Raw genomic sequence first — 17,880 nt, 5'->3', positions numbered from 1 at the left:
CTCGATATGGCTAAAATCTTAAGACGAGATATATATGATGCCATAGATGTTGAAGTATACTGTAAATAAGCAGCCCAGAAAGAAAATATTCCTGGTGCTTTCCTAATCTAAAACAAAGGACTAAAATAGAGGCAAGATGTAGTAATGAAAGGAAATTTTAAATATTTAGAAATCTGCCAAAAGCTTTATTCTGTTAAAAAAAAAAAAAATAGACTGTCTGGCAAATTCTTGTTGATAGCAGTTAAATCTCTGTTTGTAACAATGGTTTGAAATCTTTTTAAGCATGCAGACTTCTTTTTAACATCAAATTATTTCAGGTACTCATGTGATAAGTTATACTATTATTATCTATAGATTGAGAAAACGTACTGAGAAGAAAACCTATATTTGGAAAATGTCTACATATATATGTAAAACATTTGGACTATAATATATGTTTGTATGTTTATTACATTGAATCTTCCCATATAAATGAATGAAACTATTTACTAAATGCTTATTTTGTGTCAAGCATTTGGAATACAAATAAAATATTAGGAATTGTCTTTTTCCCTTAAGCCTCATTCTGATAAGAACAACCATAGGAGAAAAGAGAAAGGCTTGCCTGAGCTTTCCTTAAACCCCTCCAAATTCCTTTAAATAATGACTCTAAATAAATGTTTGTATATCGGAACCTAGCGCTAAAGACAACTTAGAAGGTCAATAGGAAAGGACAAGACTATAGTAACATGGCACAGACCATGCCAGCACACTCCTGGCTCCAGCAAACTAGGAACAGGCTTCAAATTTGGAGCATTTGAATCAGTGGCAGATTTGGTGTCACTGACACCAAACACATCTTGGAAAGGTTAGCAGGAAACTTTTATCTTACTATGATGATAGGACCCTGGAAAACCAACAAATCCCTGAATTGGCAGGGGTGGCAGAAGTGATGGCAGTGGGCAGCAGTAGCAATAGGAGTAAGCAGTAGCTTCCAGAAGTCTCAGTCCACAGATAGTAAGGGAATCAAACCCAAAAGGAGATCTCTTTAAGTAGTACTGAGTGAGGAAGACCTCTCTTTTGTACACTAGAACCTACATCCAGAGTAGAACAGTTCCAGAGCAGAAAAAAGTTCTTGTTGTCACTTAAACACACTTCTCCTTGGATCAAAATGTCTTAGAAGAACTGAAAATTTAACAGTCTCCAGAAGGCTCTCTGAAAATAACAGCACAAAAAAAACCTCATGAAGCCCAAGACATTATATCCTCCACCCTGGAAATAGAGCCCTCCTTGTAACAAAGTTAAAAGCCAACTAATACGCTAGGGAAATGAACTAACAGAAGAAGACTCTGAGCATAAAAAGTTACTATGGTGACAAGGAAGTTAATAGAAGAAGATAGCAAAGTTAAAGGCTTCAGGAAAAATAAAATTTGACCTCAGGACATGAAAGAGTTTAAAAGGGATTTTGAAAATCAAGTGGGAGAGGTTTGAGAGAAAAATTTGGAAGAGAAATGAAAGTGATTAAAAGTGATATAAAAAGCAAATACAAAAAGCTACTGAGGAGAAGAATGCAAAAGTGACCAATTGGAAAAGGAGATACAAAAGTTCACTGAGAAAAATAATTATTTAAAAATTAGAATTGACAAATGGAAGTTAATGACTTTATAAGAAATCAAGAAACAAATAGAAGAAAACCAAAAGAATGAAAAGATAGAAAACAATGTTAAATATTCTAATAGAAAAACAATTGACCTGGGAAAATTGATCCAGGCGAGAAAATTTAAAATTTATCTGAAAGCCATGGTCCACAAAAGAGAACCTAGGCACCGTCTTTCAAAAAATTATCAAGGACAGTTTTCCTGATATTCTAAAAACAGAGGGTAAAATGGAAATTGAAAAAAATATACTGATTGCCTCCTGAAAGAGGTCTCGAGATGAAAACTACTAGGAATATTATAGCCAAATTCTGGAATTCTCAAGTCAAGAAGAAGCTGTACGAAGTAGTCAGAAAGAAATAATTCAAATATTTTGGAACCACAGCAAATTAACATAAGAGACCAATGGAGCTAGGATTACAACAAGAACCACCCACCCAGCAAAACTTGAGTATAATCCTTCTGGGAAAAAGAGTGGACATTCAATAAAATAGGGGACTTTCACGCATTCTTGATGAAAAGACCAAAACTGAATAAAAAATTTAATTTTTAAATACAAGACTTAGGAGAAGGAGGTAATTAGGAAGGGGAAATTATAAGGGACTTAATTTATTTAGGTTTATTTGTTTCCATTCCTACATTAGAGGATGATATTTATAACTCATAAGAACTTTCTCATTATTAGGACAATTTGAAGGAGTATATAATCTTTTTTTTTTTTTAAGAAAGTCTGAATTTAACAAACTAAATTTAATTAGTATTTTTTATTCAAAATATAACTTAAAGATAACTTTTTTTTATTTATATTAAATTGGCTTTGCCTTTAAGTGTATGTTTTAATATAGAATTTTCAGCTACTTGCGTCTTTTCTTTTTGAGTACTTTAGGCATTTTTTTCTGGTATTTAGTTAGTTGGCAACTGTGTTGCTGATCCCCTTACATCTCTGTCCCATTGAGAAAAGGCAGGGAGGGGGATTATCATTTTAATAAATATGTATAGAAAAGCAAAACAGATTTCTACTTTGATTGTATCTGAAAATGTACATCTAATTTTGAACTCCAAATTCTTTGCTTCTATGTCAGGAGTTAGATAGCCTAATTCCTTATGGATCCTTTGGAACTATGACTGAACATTGCCCTCATCAGAGTTCTTATTAAATTTTTCAGAGTTGTTATTCTTGATGGTATTTTTGTGATTGTATAGCTTGTTCTGGTTCAACTCACTTCTCTTTGCATCACTGAAATCAACCCTTCATTTGTAATGGTGCAGTAGCATTCCATTGCATTCATATCCCATAAGTTATTCATTACCCAAATGTTAGGCACTTCTTTAATTTTCATTTCTTTGACAACATAAAAAGAGCAGTTATAAATATTTTTCTATATATAGGTCCTTTCCCTTTTTCTTTGATACTGTTGAGGTAAAAAATGCCTAGTAGTGGTATCATTGAGTCTGTGTTTTACACAGTTTAGTAACCTTGTCAGGAAAGTTCATAATTGTTTTCCAGAATAGATAGATCAATATATATACCTACCAGCTATATGTTAGTGGATCTATCTTTCTACCACATTTCTGACAATCAGCACTTTCCTTATTTGTCATCTTTGTCAATCTTAATGGAATTTTAAACTTTTAATTTACATTTCTCTAATTATTAATGATTTAGAATGATGTTTTTTGTCTGGTTGTTTTATTAGCAAAATTTTGAATGCATAAAATTAGAAAGGTTTGCACAAACAAGTCAGTACAGTTAAAATTAGAAAGAAAGTCATTAACTATGGGGGAAAGAAATTCTCTGATAAAGGTTTAATATAAGAAGATACCTTTTATATTTTATTTTCTATAATCCTCTCCTTATCTTTTGTAGTCAGTCATAAGCTCTTTCTCTAGCTATACTTTTGAATAGTATTTTCTTCCTTCCTTCACTAATTAATGGTATGACTTGTTCCCAGTTTCTGTCCTACTACTTTGAAGTCTTCTGAGCAGATTTTGTTGAAGAATGATTCCTTAACCCACATCTTTGGAGTTTATTTGGAGATTTATCAATCACAGTAGAGAGCCTGTCGTTTTAATTGGGTGGACATCCACACAGAATTGATCTATCATGATATATGTCTTTGAAATCACTGCACAGTAAATAGACAATAAGCTGGGCCCATAGGACGAGCATAAACTAGATTAACTTTGGGATATTATCCAGTGTTTTTAATGATAGCAAGCTTCCCTTTGAAACAGAGTTATCTTATTAATAGTCTTCTGGTAAGAAGTCTGTATGGATAAAGTACTGGAGTGCTTTAATCTAAAGAATTAAAGTTGAAGGTCACCTAAGTGCAGTGAAAAGACACCTTAGGTTGTAACTCAGAACCCAGTAGAAAATCATTGGGTCGTACTCAACAGTAAGGAAAAATCTCAAAACTAGATCAGGAGATTGGAGTCAAATGATTTTAATATCCTGTTTAGCACATAGATTCTATAATATATGTCTTTACTTTAGTTTTCACTATAACAAAGGTGAAATTCATAAGTGTAATTTATTTTAAATATTATCTCACTAGCATGATGTTCTCCCACCTGTACCAATTTTAGTCATGTTAAATTGTTTCAGGTCAGATGATATGGATGGTCCTGTGGAAGATATAGGAAGCCGTTCCTGTGTCACTAGATTTGTGAAGACCTTGTTATCGATTATGGAACATGGTGTGAAGCCTCATAGTAAACATCTCACTGAGTACTTCGCCTTCCTTTATGAATTCGCAAAAATGGGTGAAGAAGAGGTGAGGATATTTCTTGTTCACTTCAGAAATTTTGTGCTTAAAAATAATCCTATACATATGTAAATGTGTATATTGAAGAATTCATCATTAATATTCCCTGTGTCCAAGTAACTTTTTATCTTTATTTCTAGAGCCAATTTTTGCTTTCATTGCAAGCTATTTCAACAATGGTACATTTCTACATGGGAACCAAAGGGCCTGAAAATGTAAGTATAGTGTCTGTTATTCTCAGGTTAGAAACCATTTACCAAGTAGTTTTTGTTTCTGAGATTCATAATAATAAAGAGCCATGTCTTCTTTTTATGCACTAGAAAATCATCCACATTTCTATGTGAAAAGGATGTCATTAAAAGAGAATTGTTTATGAAAAATTGAATATAATTTATTTTTTACCTTTTTTTCCCATCATTTTAATTGCCTCTAAAAATTTTCTTCTGAAATAAAAGACTTCTTGTTTAGCAGGTGTTGTTAGGAAAGGAAATTTATGTTGTATTAGTTACATCTATAAATATAGGCCTTATTCTCTACCTTCTGTCAAAGAATGGGAAGTGGACTTCATCATCAGTCTTTTATAATCTTAGTTCATTAATCAGAAGTCTTTTTCTTCCTAAGTTACTTTACTGTGTTGTGATTATTGTACAAATAGTTCTGGTTCTGCTCAGTACAGTGTGCATCAGTTCATATAAAATTCTCAAGGTTTTTTTTAATAACCATTGTTATTTTTTTCTTCTGTCTCAGTAATATTCCATTATATTTGTATTCCAAAAATTGTTTGGCCATTTTCCAGTTGAGGGAAAAGGACTTCTGTTACAATTCTTTATTAAAATAACATGTGCTGCTATATTCATACTTATGAATCTTTTGCCCCTTTCTTTGATCCGTTTAGTAAATAAACTAGTTAAGATAGTGTTGGATCAAAAAACATACGCAGTTTAGTGATTTTTTTTTTTTTAACTCTATCCCAAAATTGCCTTCCAGAATGGCTGGACAAATTTACAGTTCTACCATCAGTTGTATTATTGAACTTGTCTTTTCCTACCTTCTCCAAAAATTGTCACTTTACTTTTTTGTCACCTTTGCCAATTTAATTGATGTGTGGGATATAATGATATTTTAAACTTCATTTTTCTTAATTATTAGTGATTTAAGGCATTTCTCATGGTTCTTGGTAATTTTTTCCCTTTCAAATGATCAGTTCATATCTTTGACCGTTTTTCTCTGAGGGTATCGAAAAGCCAAATTATATTAATTGCTTAATACTTGTTTAGTCTTTTAAAATTCCAAATAGCAAGTCTAAAGTGAAAAGAGTGGACCATTGAAAAAGGTTCCTTCAGTTATATGATTTTGTACATTTATACACTAATTTAACAACATTTTTTCCTAGTTCTATTTATAAGTGCCATTTTTTGAGGACTATTTTTACATCAATATATACTTTTTAATTAATCAGATGCATTAAAACAATCCTACAATGGTCTTAGTTTGAAGAAACTCCTGTCTTATGAATACAACTTGAAAACTTCAAGTAATTACTTTTTTGTATCAAACCATAAAAAAAAATTGCTGTTTTCTCTAAAGCCCAACACAGTCATTCTTAATCAGTTTTATCCCCAAAAGCCTTAGTTCTAAGAAGATTGGAACAAAATACTTAATGATCCTAAGAAAATACTCAGTACCGTGGCAATTAAATTTGGCTTTACAAACCTTGTCCATTAAATTTGTAATTTTTTAAAATATAAATGAAGCTGTTACAAGTTAATCTTGGCTTTGACCTTTGGCCTTGAATTTATAATAAATTTTTATTGATATCTTTTGTTTTTTATATTATCTAATTTATACACACATATACATTCTTAATGCATTGGGAATACTTAAATAACATACATAAAAATAATCATATACACATTTAGCATAGTTTGTATGTGCACACATGCACACATCACCATTCACCCTCCCAGAAGGCAATTCATAAAAGAAAATAGAGTGGAAATAATAAAGAATAAAAGAGATAGGAAATAAACAACTCCGAAAAAGTAAATAATTCATTAAAAAGTTCTAAAATTGTATGCACTGTTCCATCCCTGTCGTCTTCTGTTTCACTAAAGAAGATAGGGAGATGACTTTTCATGTCTCTTCTCAAGGCAAATCTCATGAATTTGTTTTGTTTTTCTTATTCTTTTTGTTGTTCTTATTCTTTTCATTTGTTATTGTAGTCCTTATTCACCTTGTTTTTCTAGTTCTATTTTTTACTAGTTTTTGTGATTTTTTTTTCTCAAAGATTCTTTATATTCATTATATTTTATTTTCTCTGGTACTACAGTAATATTCTATCCATGTGCCATAAGTTGTATGTTCTTTCCCCATTTGATGACTAATTTTTTTTGTCCATTTGTTGACTACTTTCAGCCTTTCAAAAGGACGTGGGTCCTTTCGACTTGTCATTCACTTCCTTAAGTCATATGCCTAGCAACAGAATTTTTAGATCAAAGTATATGGATATATTAGGGTTTTTTTAACATAATTTCAAATTATTTTCCAGAATGGTTTTAGTCCATTTCACTGTTTAGTAAGCATTCATTAGTATGATATTCTTTAGTGGATTTTTATAGTGTGCCATCTATAAGGGAGTTTGTACCACTACCAAAGTCCTATATGAAATTGTTAATTTCATATTATTAATATTCATATTATTATAATTTCCATATTATTTTAGTTGAAATAATTAAATTTGTGTTTCATCAGAAAATAAAATAAACCCTATTCAGAAACTGAGTTCTCTTTTTATTCTTTAGCCTCAAGTTGAAGTGCTATCAGAAGAAGAAGGAGAAGAGGAAGAAGAAGAAGAAGACATACTGTCTTTAGCAGAAGAAAAATACAGGCCTGCTGCACTTGAAAAGATGATAGCTTTAGTTGCTCTTTTGGTTGAACAGTCTCGCTCAGAAAGGTAAAATAGTTTGACACACTTAAATTATTTTTGATCCAATTCCTTTAATATGTTTTGGTCAGTCATGACTATATAATTTTTTTTTAAATAATAACTTTTTATTGACAGAGCCCATGCCAGGATAATTTTTTTTACAACATTATCCCTTGCATTCGCTTCTGTTCCGATTTTTCCCCTCCCTCTCTCTACCCTCTCCCCTAGATGGCAAGCAATGACTATATAATTTTAATGACAGTTTTGGCCTGCTGTTCAAAAATCAAGTTGATTCTGGAGGTTTCAGTTTTATCTGTATCAAATCATATTTCTTTAAGCATTCTAGGGAGCTCAATATTTTAAAAACAACTTGATGTAGATATAAAATAAACAAAAAATAACTGAATCTTCAGAGATTTTTTTTACAGGATGGCTTTCAGGCAACTCTGTGCTAGTTCAAAGAAATAGTCATTGTTCTGTAGTAGTGGATTAGTGTACGAGAATTCATTTCAATCTGTTTTTTGTTTTAGGCATTTAACATTGTCTCAGAATGACATGGCAGCATTAACAGGTGGAAAGGTAATGTAATTTCTGAAACATTTGAAGGGAATTTTAAATAGAATATTTGGCCCAAATAATAATGCTTTTACAATTATAATTTTACTTTTTACAGGGATTTCCCTTCTTGTTTCAACATATTCGCGATGGAATCAATATAAGACAAACCTGTAATCTGATTTTCAGCCTTTGTCGATATAATAATCGACTTGCAGAACACGTAAGTGCTTAGAAATACAGGCTTACAAAGGAATAGAGAAGATTTTTTAGTGCTTTAAGGAAAATTTTGAAAATTTTTCTTTCTCTTTTTTTAAGATTATTTCCATGCTTTTCACATCCATAGCAAAGCTGACACCTGAGGTATGTACTAAGTAATTTTACAAGCATGAATAAAAAATTCCAATAATCACTAGATCTGCCATCAAAACAAATCTTCTAAACTATTTTCAAAGAAAAATATGTATATAAATCTTATTATATTTTTAGCATTGCAGTAAACTGTCACTAAATTAATTTTAATCAACCAAATTAGCTCTTTTTATACTAGTTATTAAATAATCTTATTTTATTATTCCTACTGTTCTTTTCAATGCATTTTAATCCACATAATAACTAGATTGTTTAGAGCTGTCCTTGAAACAAAGTAGTTAAGCTAACTAAAATCACATAATAACAGAGAATTCATAAATATTGCCTGTGAAAATGTTAAAGTTGCCATGACATGCTGGACTGAGTTTATTGACTCTTGCAAAGCTCTTAACACATATCTTTATTTATGCTGAGTATCTTGTCTTCTATATAAAACACTATGTCAGGACAGTATATCAAATTGAAGAGTATTTCATAAGGTTGTTTGGAGTTTTGAGGTTTTTTAAAACATAAAAGGAAAAGTTCAAATTGATCAGAGTATGTACTTGCCTTGATTGATTTGCAGATACAGTTTTCCAGACTTTAAACTAATTGCACAGAAAGTTACATTGTGTGTTACTGAATCCTGAAGAATTGAAGAAATATTCAAAGAATAAGTAATATCTATACTACATACACTATTTCTAAATAAAAAGGATTAAAAGCTAAATCATTGGGACTTTTCTTTTTAATAAAGCAGCTATTTTGACTCTAAAACCTGACAAACAATAGCAGTGACAATTTTAGACCATTTGCATTAATGGGTTGATTTCCAAAATAATAAAGAACATATTAGTAAAGCGATACAGCAGCAATTCACCACCAAGTTGAGATTTATACCAGGAAAACAGAAGTTTAGTATCAAGGAAATAATCAGTACATGGCTGTACTTGGAATAAGGAAGACCTGAGCTCTAATTCTGCCTCTGCCATTAATAACTCTGTGACTCTAGAAAAGATACTTAATCTACATGGCCTGAGGCTCCTCATCTGTAAAATGAGGATAATGATATCTGTCTCACAGATTTATTTATGAGGATGAAATGAAATAATATAGCTAAGTAGTAAAGTAGATAAGAGCAATAGACTTGCTAGAAGACTCAAATTCAAATACAAACTTAGATGTTTACTAGCTTTGTCACCGAGGATACTCCCTTAATTTCGAACTCATCTGTAAAATGGGAATAATAACAATATATCTATCTCCCAAGGTTGTAGTAAGGATAAAAGGACATAATATTTGTAAAGTATTCTTCAAATCTTTAAAGTACTGCATGAATTCCATTATTTATAGAAATTATTATTTAAAGAAAATACTTTGCAATTTTAAAACACTTTATAAATGTTAATTCTTAATATTTTAAGCATATGTGGACAAATTCAGTTTGGCTATATGATGTAGAATGAGGAGAATTAATGTGAAAACATTCTAAAAATTTTCTAATGAGTTGAAGGTGGATTCTGAAATGCTATGGAATTTATATTTTATCCCAGAGGCAGTAGGGAGCTATTAAAGCTTCCTGAACAAGAAAGTCCTGTGGTCTGACCTGTGTTTTACAAGTATCAGTTTTACAACTATGTGGAGAATAGAGAGCAGAGAGACCAAGTGGGAAGCTATAATATCCACGTGAGAGGGCATCAGGTTTTAAACTATCATTGTGACCATGGGAGTGAAGAAAAGGCAATGGTGAGAAGAGATGTAGAAGTAAAATCAACAAGGCTTGACAGTAGATTGTTTATAGATGGGGAGGATAAATAAATGATTGTTCTTTGACTTTTCAGTTGAGATTCTGGGTAACTAAAAAAGTGGTGGTGTGTTATATAGAAATAAGGCGAAATAAATTTAAAGGGAAAAATACTATTGTCTGTATTGGACAATTTGACTTTGGATCACCTATGGGAAATCCAAGTGAATATGTTCAGCAGGAAGTTGGTGTTATGGGACTAAGAGTCCTGGAGAGTAGAGATCTATATATGTAGATAGAGAAATGGTCTTCATAGAAAAAGGAGACCTGATGAGACTTATCAAGACAAGTATAGAGAGGAGAGGTCCCTGAACAGATCCCCGGGGTTCATGCTAGCAATGTAATGTGAATAATGGAGACTTTGAAGGAGTAATCAGAATAAGAACAAACAAGTATCCCAAAAACCCATAGAAGAAAGATTAGGTGGGAGTGGGGGAACAGTGCCTGTCAACAGTGCCTAATGCTGCAGAAAGGTCAGGAAGAATGAGAACTGGGAAAAAGCTATTCTTTGTATCAATTAAGTGATCATTGGCAGTCTTAAAACAAATAGTTTCAATTAAGTGATGGGTTTGAGTCAGAAAAAAGAAATTTGAAGAATACAGAAACCAGTGGAATAAATTTTTATGAATACCTACTTTCAAGTTCAAATATTGGCTACATAATAAATGTGGGCTAATCACAATTTCTAAGCACTCCATATACAGCTGTTTTCTATATTATTAGAGCTAGTATTATGAAGTAACAGATCTGGTGGTCCCATTTTATATTGAAACTCATATTTTATCTGTTTATTATGTTAAATGAAAGGTTATAGTAGAATCATGATAGCTTAGAGCTCTCACTTAGGAAAATTCTTAACACTTAGGCAAAAGTTTGTCTTTCTGCCCTAATTTTAAAAAAAATTTTTGTATGGTTACCCCAGCTTCTTATAGTTGAAGGAAAAATTTATGTTAATGGAAACATTGGAATAAACAAGTGGAATAAACAATAATACAGTGTCTCTTTAATGGACAAGCATAAGAAGGCTAAGATAACAGTATATACCTTTTATCATTTCAATTCTTGAAAAATGGATGCACTAAAGTACTTTTAGTCTGAATCTTCTCTGTTGAAATATATGTAGGTATTAGTAGCCTTCTTTCATGTTTCTCTTCTCTGCCAAAGTTCATCCCACTTTTATTTTTATCTTTTTGCCTGTTGCCTCTGTGCTACCAATTTTTCCTGGCTCAGTTACTTCAGACAATCTTCTTTCAATTGTGACTCCATCCTATTTTCCATGCTGTTATAGCTATTTTTTAATCTTAATTATTTGCAATTCTCTGAAGTTTTCCAAGCATTATTAAATCATCAATAAATGTTTCATTTTTGCTAGTGTTAATACTTTAAAATTTTTCTCAATACTATAATCAAAATTCCTAGCTGTGTCAAAAAAAAAAAAAAAGTGTGTTCCTCTTTTAATTCGTGTATATAATATGCTCTTTATATTATTAAAGAATGATTCTTCCATGCTGATGCTTTTTAGGATGTTTAACATAAATGAGGCTTTTAGGTTTTTTTGAAAAATACTCTCTTTTGGTCAATTTTGTTTTGCCAAGCATTTTGACTACGTTATTTCATTTGATCCTCATATCAATACTTTGAGATCAGTGGGTAAATCAAATATAATTATCTCAGTTTACACTGTAGAAAACTTAAACTCAGAGAAAGTAAGTGACTTGCTCATGCTTACACAGTTCATAAATATCAAAACCAGAATTTAAATTCATATTATTCCAACTTTAAGTCCAGTACTATTTATCAATGTTAACAAAAATTAAAAATTTAACTCAAATAATTGTGGTCACCAAAGTTACAGAATATAGGATATAAACCCACAAAATCAGTTACAAACATCATGCTACAAATATAGGCCAAGAAAATTTTTTTTCAATTCTATGTATAACAATACAAAATGTCATCCTTAATTTTATACAAACACATTGTGTTTTAAATGATGATAAAACCAAAAATCTAAATAATTGATAATAATTACTTAACCATGTTTGTGGATAAGTAAAAATGACAGTATATTCTAAACTAATTTGTAAGTTTAAAAAAATTTTAATAAAATACCTTTTGGCTTTCTTTTTAGAACTGGATAAAATTATAGCATAATGTATTACATGATTAAATAAGAGATCAAAAACATTAAAGGTTAATTTGAATATATAGACAAAACTCTTGGCCTTAAAATAATCTAATTTCTTGTTGAGACCTGTATGCCATCTAGGAAGAAGTCCAAAAAAAAAAAATACAGTTATAATAAGAACTAGATTCTATACAGTGTTTTAGGGTTCACAAAGCATTTGATAAATATTAAATTATTAGATCTTCACAACATATTTGGGAAAGTGGGTGTATTCGTTTTTTACATTTTGAGGAAACTGAGGCAGACAGCGTTAGGTGGTTTGCCTAGGGTCACACAGCTAGTAAATGTTTGGGGGTAAATTTGAACTCTTACTGACTTCAGGTTCAATGGCCTATTCATTGTGCCACCTATCTTTCTGTAGACAAAAGAAAGAGAATAGAAATTTGAATACTAGAAATTACAACATGTATTAATCTTTGAAATTTTAGATTGAAAGGTAAAAATGATTAATTAATTTGGGAAATTGACAAACATTGTGGAAGAAAAAAGTTAGCTTCTTATCTCTTCCTATATAAAACAAAGCTTTTTTCTGTCACAAAATTAAATATAAGATAACTTTGAAATCAAGAGGAAAGGGAATATATTTCTATCAGTTGTGGATAATACAAATTTCAGACTGCTAAATAGAAGAAATTAGCAATAAAATTTGCAGAAAAGTGGTTCATGTTGTAAATAAAAAAATTCAAGAAATATTCATCCTTTTCGATAATCAGAAAAATGCTAATTAAAGAAATTTTCATGTGCCAATTCGTATCTGTCAATTTTTTTAAAATAACAAGTAACAAAATTCAGTGCTGACAGATTTGTGGAGAAAAGGTACCATCATACATTGCTAATGAAATTGTATCTCCAACATTTAGCACAGTGCCTGGCATATAGTAAGTGCTTAATAAATGCTTGTTGATGGACTGATGGACTACGCGCTCTGAGTAGGGAGATAGAATGTGGTGTAAGAGGAATATCAAGAAGACCAGTATCACTGGATCATAAAGTATATGGAAAGGTAGGAAAGGGTCAGGTTATGAAGAGCTTTAAAAGCCAAACGGATTTTATATTTGATCCTGAAGGTGATAGAGAACTATTGACGTTTGGGTGGGAGTTGGTTTTGGGAGGGATGCAGAGATCATATAGTCAAACCTATATGTTAAGAAGATTGTTTTAGTACTAGCATAGGTAGATAGAGCCTTGAGGCAGGAAGACCAATTAGAGAGCTAATGCAATAGTCAAAGCATGAGTTGATGAGGGTTTGTACCAGAGTGTCAGTGGAGGTAAGTTAAGAGTATAATAGGTTGTTAAGGTAAAATTGACAGGCTTTGGCAACATTTGGGGCAAGAAAAGAGTGACTTGAGGATAACCCCTTAGATTTTGAGTGGGAATGATTAGGAGATGCCCTATGCAGCAACATGGAAATTAGGGAAAAGGGAGAATTTGGTGAGAAAGAAAGCAAGTAGTTTTGTATATTCAGTTTAAGATCTCCACAGGATACCCAGTTTTAGATGTCCCTTAGGTATTTGGAGATGCAAGATTGAAAATCAAGAAAGAAGTTAAATCTGGATGAATAAATCTGAGAATCATCTGTATACCATTAGATGTGTGTGTGTGTAAAATCATTATGTATGTACTTATGTTTTTCAGTTCTTTCTCTGGATGCAGATAGCATCTTCTTTCACATGTCATTTGGATAATTATAATTGTCAATAAGATTTCTTTCAAAGTTGTTCTTAAAACAATATCTGAATAAGAAGGAAAGAAATTTACTTGATAACTTTATATTTAAAAGAAAAAGCAAGTTCATAATAGATTGGCAGTTTCATGTGCAATCATCTTTTTTTATTACACTTTGTTATGGAAATGTTTATTTTATTCCATAAAATAAAACCTTAATTTAAAAAAAAAAAGAATCATCTGCATAGAGATAATTATATCCATGGAATTGATGGGATTACAATGAAACAGTTTAATGAGTGAAGAGAAGAGGGTCCAGGACAGAGATTTGGAGGATACTCACAGTTATTGGATGTGACCTGGATGAAGATCCAGTAAAAGAAACTGAAGAGGAGGGATCACATAGATAGTAGGAAACCCGAAGATAGAGTTTATAAAACCTAGAGAAAATAGACTGTCAAGAACAAGAGTGGTAACTAGTAATAGAGGTTTTTGAGAGGTAGAAGATGAGGCATGAAAAGAGACCATTAAATTTGGCAATTAAGATGTCATTAGTAACTGAAGATAGATGTTTCAAAGCCTGTCTAAAGAGGGTTTTAAAAAGAATAAGTTGCAGAATTGAAGCACTAATTGTAAATTGCTTCCTGAAGGAATTTAGCCCCAACAGGGAAGGGAATTATGTCTATAGCTATGTACTAACTGTTTAACCATTAGTAGGGCATTTTTTAAATGTCCGTTTCTTTCTATCAGTGCTACAGGCAGCTCTCTAAAACAATAAGTTGTGAAAAGGGTTCCCAAGCTTCATTGGGTAGGAACACTTGCAGCAAAAATGTAATTATAAGTCCAAATCTGTCATTTCTTCACAAAAAAATAACTTATGCATAAGGCACTCTCCTGGTGCTGCAAGTACATATAGAGATGAATTAAATCACAATGGAAGGGGATTTAGAGGGAACAGTTAATCTATTTTTATTTTTATTTGTAAATATACAATGTATATGTATACACACATATTTATGTGTATGTGCTAATGCAGATACGTTGCATATATTCTTATTTAATTTTTAACTGTACATTTATTGTGTTATTTGGGTTTTTTGCATAATAACTTTTATAAATAAAAATGTATAGGTTTTATTGTGTGTGTGTTACAGGCTGCCAACCCTTTCTTTAAATTATTAACTATGTTAATGGAGTTTGCTGGTGGGCCTCCAGGAATGCCACCATTTGCATCTTATATTCTTCAACGGATATGGGAGGTATGTAAAATGTTTTAGTTTTTCATATTTTTTTCAGTCAATTGACTTTTATAATTCATTTAAAATTATTCCATATTTTAATTGATGAACCTAAAATGGATGAACAGTTTCTGGGCTAGGAATGGAGATAGAACCGTGAAACAGAAGTCAGTGCCATTTTATTAATGGCTTCAAAGAATATGGTTTCTCTGATGATGTTTCTTTCCCCTAGCCACAAGCATAAAAAAGTTTATCCAACTAGTCTTCCAGTTTGTTTCTTCTTTTATTATTTAATACCTGGTAATTTATTCACCTGTCAAATGAGAGATGAGAAATTCTTCATTTCATGCTTTAAAAAAAAAAAAAATCCAGGTAAGAATGCCTTCAAATCTGTCCTATTTAGTAATCTTGTTTTTAAATGTGTACAGGTACAAATAGAAGCAAATAAAAAATCTAATGCTTTGTATCATATATATTATGATTTATAATGTATCATATTATATGATATATATTACATACATTAATTTGTAACCTTTTCTTTAAACTTGCTTAATACTGTTTTTCTTTCACTTTGTTTATAGGTGATTGAATATAACCCTTCTCAATGTCTTGATTGGTTGGCAGTACAGACACCCCGCAATAAATTGGCACATAGTTGGGTGCTCCAGAATATGGAAAATTGGGTTGAGCGTTTTCTTTTGGCACATAATTATCCTCGAGTCAGAACTTGTAAGTTAGAAATTTGTCTAACTAGCAAAAGATGGATTTGTGGAAATGTACCAAGAGTATTGGACATAGATACCATTTTGCAAATACTTGAAACTATTCTCTTTAAGGTTAAATAGGTGTAGAGGTTTTTTAATGGAGAAATATGACCATAATGAAGAACGGAAAGATGAAAGGAGAAAGAGAAGCATTTATTAACATTTATTATGTACTTATTATGCATTGATCATGCTGTAAGAGAAGGAATGCAGTCTAGAACCCATGTCATATAAAAAGTACTTGAAGAAACTAGAGATAATGAGCTTAAAGAAGGAAAGTGTTGACATACTAGCTACATTATAGCTCTACATTATATGTGTATCTATTTATCTATATAATGTTCTACATTATAAAATACAGCAAATGTGTGAGTTACAGAGAGTTTAATTTATATACAATTTTAAGAAATCATTACTGACCATCATTGAACAGCTTTCTTATATAAGATTAACATCATTTAAAATATTTCATTAGTCCATGCATGATTGTCTTTCAAGGTTATTCAAGGGATCCCATGGTTGGAATATTTGATTAGATTATTTCTACTTCCCTAAGATTTTGTGAATAAGGGGAGTCAAATTGAAATAGTGGATCAGGGTTCTTCACTATTTTGAGTCATATATCCTTTTGGTAATAGAAAGCCTTTGGACCCCTTCTCAGAATAATGTTAAATGCCTAAAATAAAAAGTATACAGGATGACAAAGGAAACCTATTATAATTAAGTATAATTAAAATAATTATGAGGAAATGTTATCAGAATTTTTTTTTTTGAAATTCATGGACTCTTTCCCTTTCCCTGCAGCCTCTACTAGACTTGGAAAAACTGAGTTATAAACTAAAGTTTACCTTTTCCCATTGAGCATGACTAGCCTTCTGGCCAAAGTTGCTTCCCCATTTTCCTACTTTTGTCAATATTATTATTGACAATGCATGAATAACAGTAATGCCATAAAGAAAGGTATCTAATCACATTGAACCTATGGGGACAAAAAATATTTTAAGTGTTATGTTCCATTGTGTCCCTCAATAACCATTTTAATATTTGTGAAGTGAAACCATAATTTGTTTTGCTTCTTTTTTTACTCTTGTAATTTTTGGTGTCATCATGATAGATTTGGTGAGGCTCTAACATTTTGCTTTCTGTCTTTTAGCTGCAGCTTATCTTCTGGTATCTTTAATTCCAAGCAATTCATTCCGTCAAATGTTCCGCTCAACAAGGTCTTTGCACATCCCGACACGTGACTTACCACTCAGTCCAGATACCACAGTAGTTCTGCATCAGGTCTACAATGTACTTCTTGGTTTACTTTCCAGAGCCAAACTTTATGTTGATGCTGCTGTTCATGGCACCACCAAGTTGGTTCCCTATTTTAGTTTCATGACATATTGTCTCATTTCCAAAACAGAGAAGCTTATGTTTTCCACATATTTCATGGACTTGTGGAATCTTTTCCAACCTAAACTCTCTGAGCCAGCAATAGCCACCAACCACAATAAGCAAGCTTTGCTTTCTTTTTGGTACAATGTATGTGTTGACTGTCCAGAGAACGTCCGCCTTATTGTGCAGAACCCAGTGGTAACCAAGAACATTGCCTTCAATTACATCCTTGCTGACCATGATGATCAGGATGTGGTGCTTTTTAACCGTGGGATGCTGCCTGCCTACTATGGCATTTTGAGGCTCTGCTGTGAGCAATCGCCTGCATTTACCAGACAGCTAGCATCTCATCAGAATATTCAGTGGGCCTTTAAGAATCTTACACCACATGCTAGCCAGTACCCTGGAGTAAGTAAACTGGTTCTCTGCCTATGTTTTCAAATTTAAAGTCTGTATGTCACACAACTATAATATTTTGATGTCTCATTTCTGGATTCTTTAAAAGGAATTGTTTACGTAAATAAACATATCTCGTAACATTCTGATCTGATCAATTATGAAATAGATATCACTTACTTTTGTTGCCTTTGGTTTTAGTAAACTAGTTTCC

General features: G+C 31.7%; 1 protein-coding gene across 2 annotated transcripts in view; it reads left to right on the top strand.

Moving 5' to 3' along the window:
* The window catches only part of USP34 (ubiquitin specific peptidase 34), a 271,113-nt gene that overhangs the window by 226,912 nt on the left and 26,321 nt on the right, over positions 1-17,880 (top strand). For both annotated transcript variants that reach the window (XM_051975344.1, XM_051975343.1), the window contains exons 60-68: positions 4,240-4,408; positions 4,540-4,614; positions 7,201-7,352; positions 7,856-7,904; positions 7,999-8,103; positions 8,199-8,243; positions 15,043-15,147; positions 15,708-15,855; positions 17,044-17,678. In XM_051975344.1, the coding sequence (XP_051831304.1) occupies positions 4,240-4,408; positions 4,540-4,614; positions 7,201-7,352; positions 7,856-7,904; positions 7,999-8,103; positions 8,199-8,243; positions 15,043-15,147; positions 15,708-15,855; positions 17,044-17,678 (1,483 nt within the window). The remainder of the gene's footprint in view (positions 1-4,239; positions 4,409-4,539; positions 4,615-7,200; positions 7,353-7,855; positions 7,905-7,998; positions 8,104-8,198; positions 8,244-15,042; positions 15,148-15,707; positions 15,856-17,043; positions 17,679-17,880) is intronic.

Source organism: Antechinus flavipes, chromosome 2 (assembly GCF_016432865.1).
Source record: "Antechinus flavipes isolate AdamAnt ecotype Samford, QLD, Australia chromosome 2, AdamAnt_v2, whole genome shotgun sequence".
NCBI lineage: Eukaryota > Metazoa > Chordata > Mammalia > Dasyuromorphia > Dasyuridae > Antechinus > Antechinus flavipes.
This window is presented reverse-complemented; position numbering and strand designations above follow the sequence as displayed.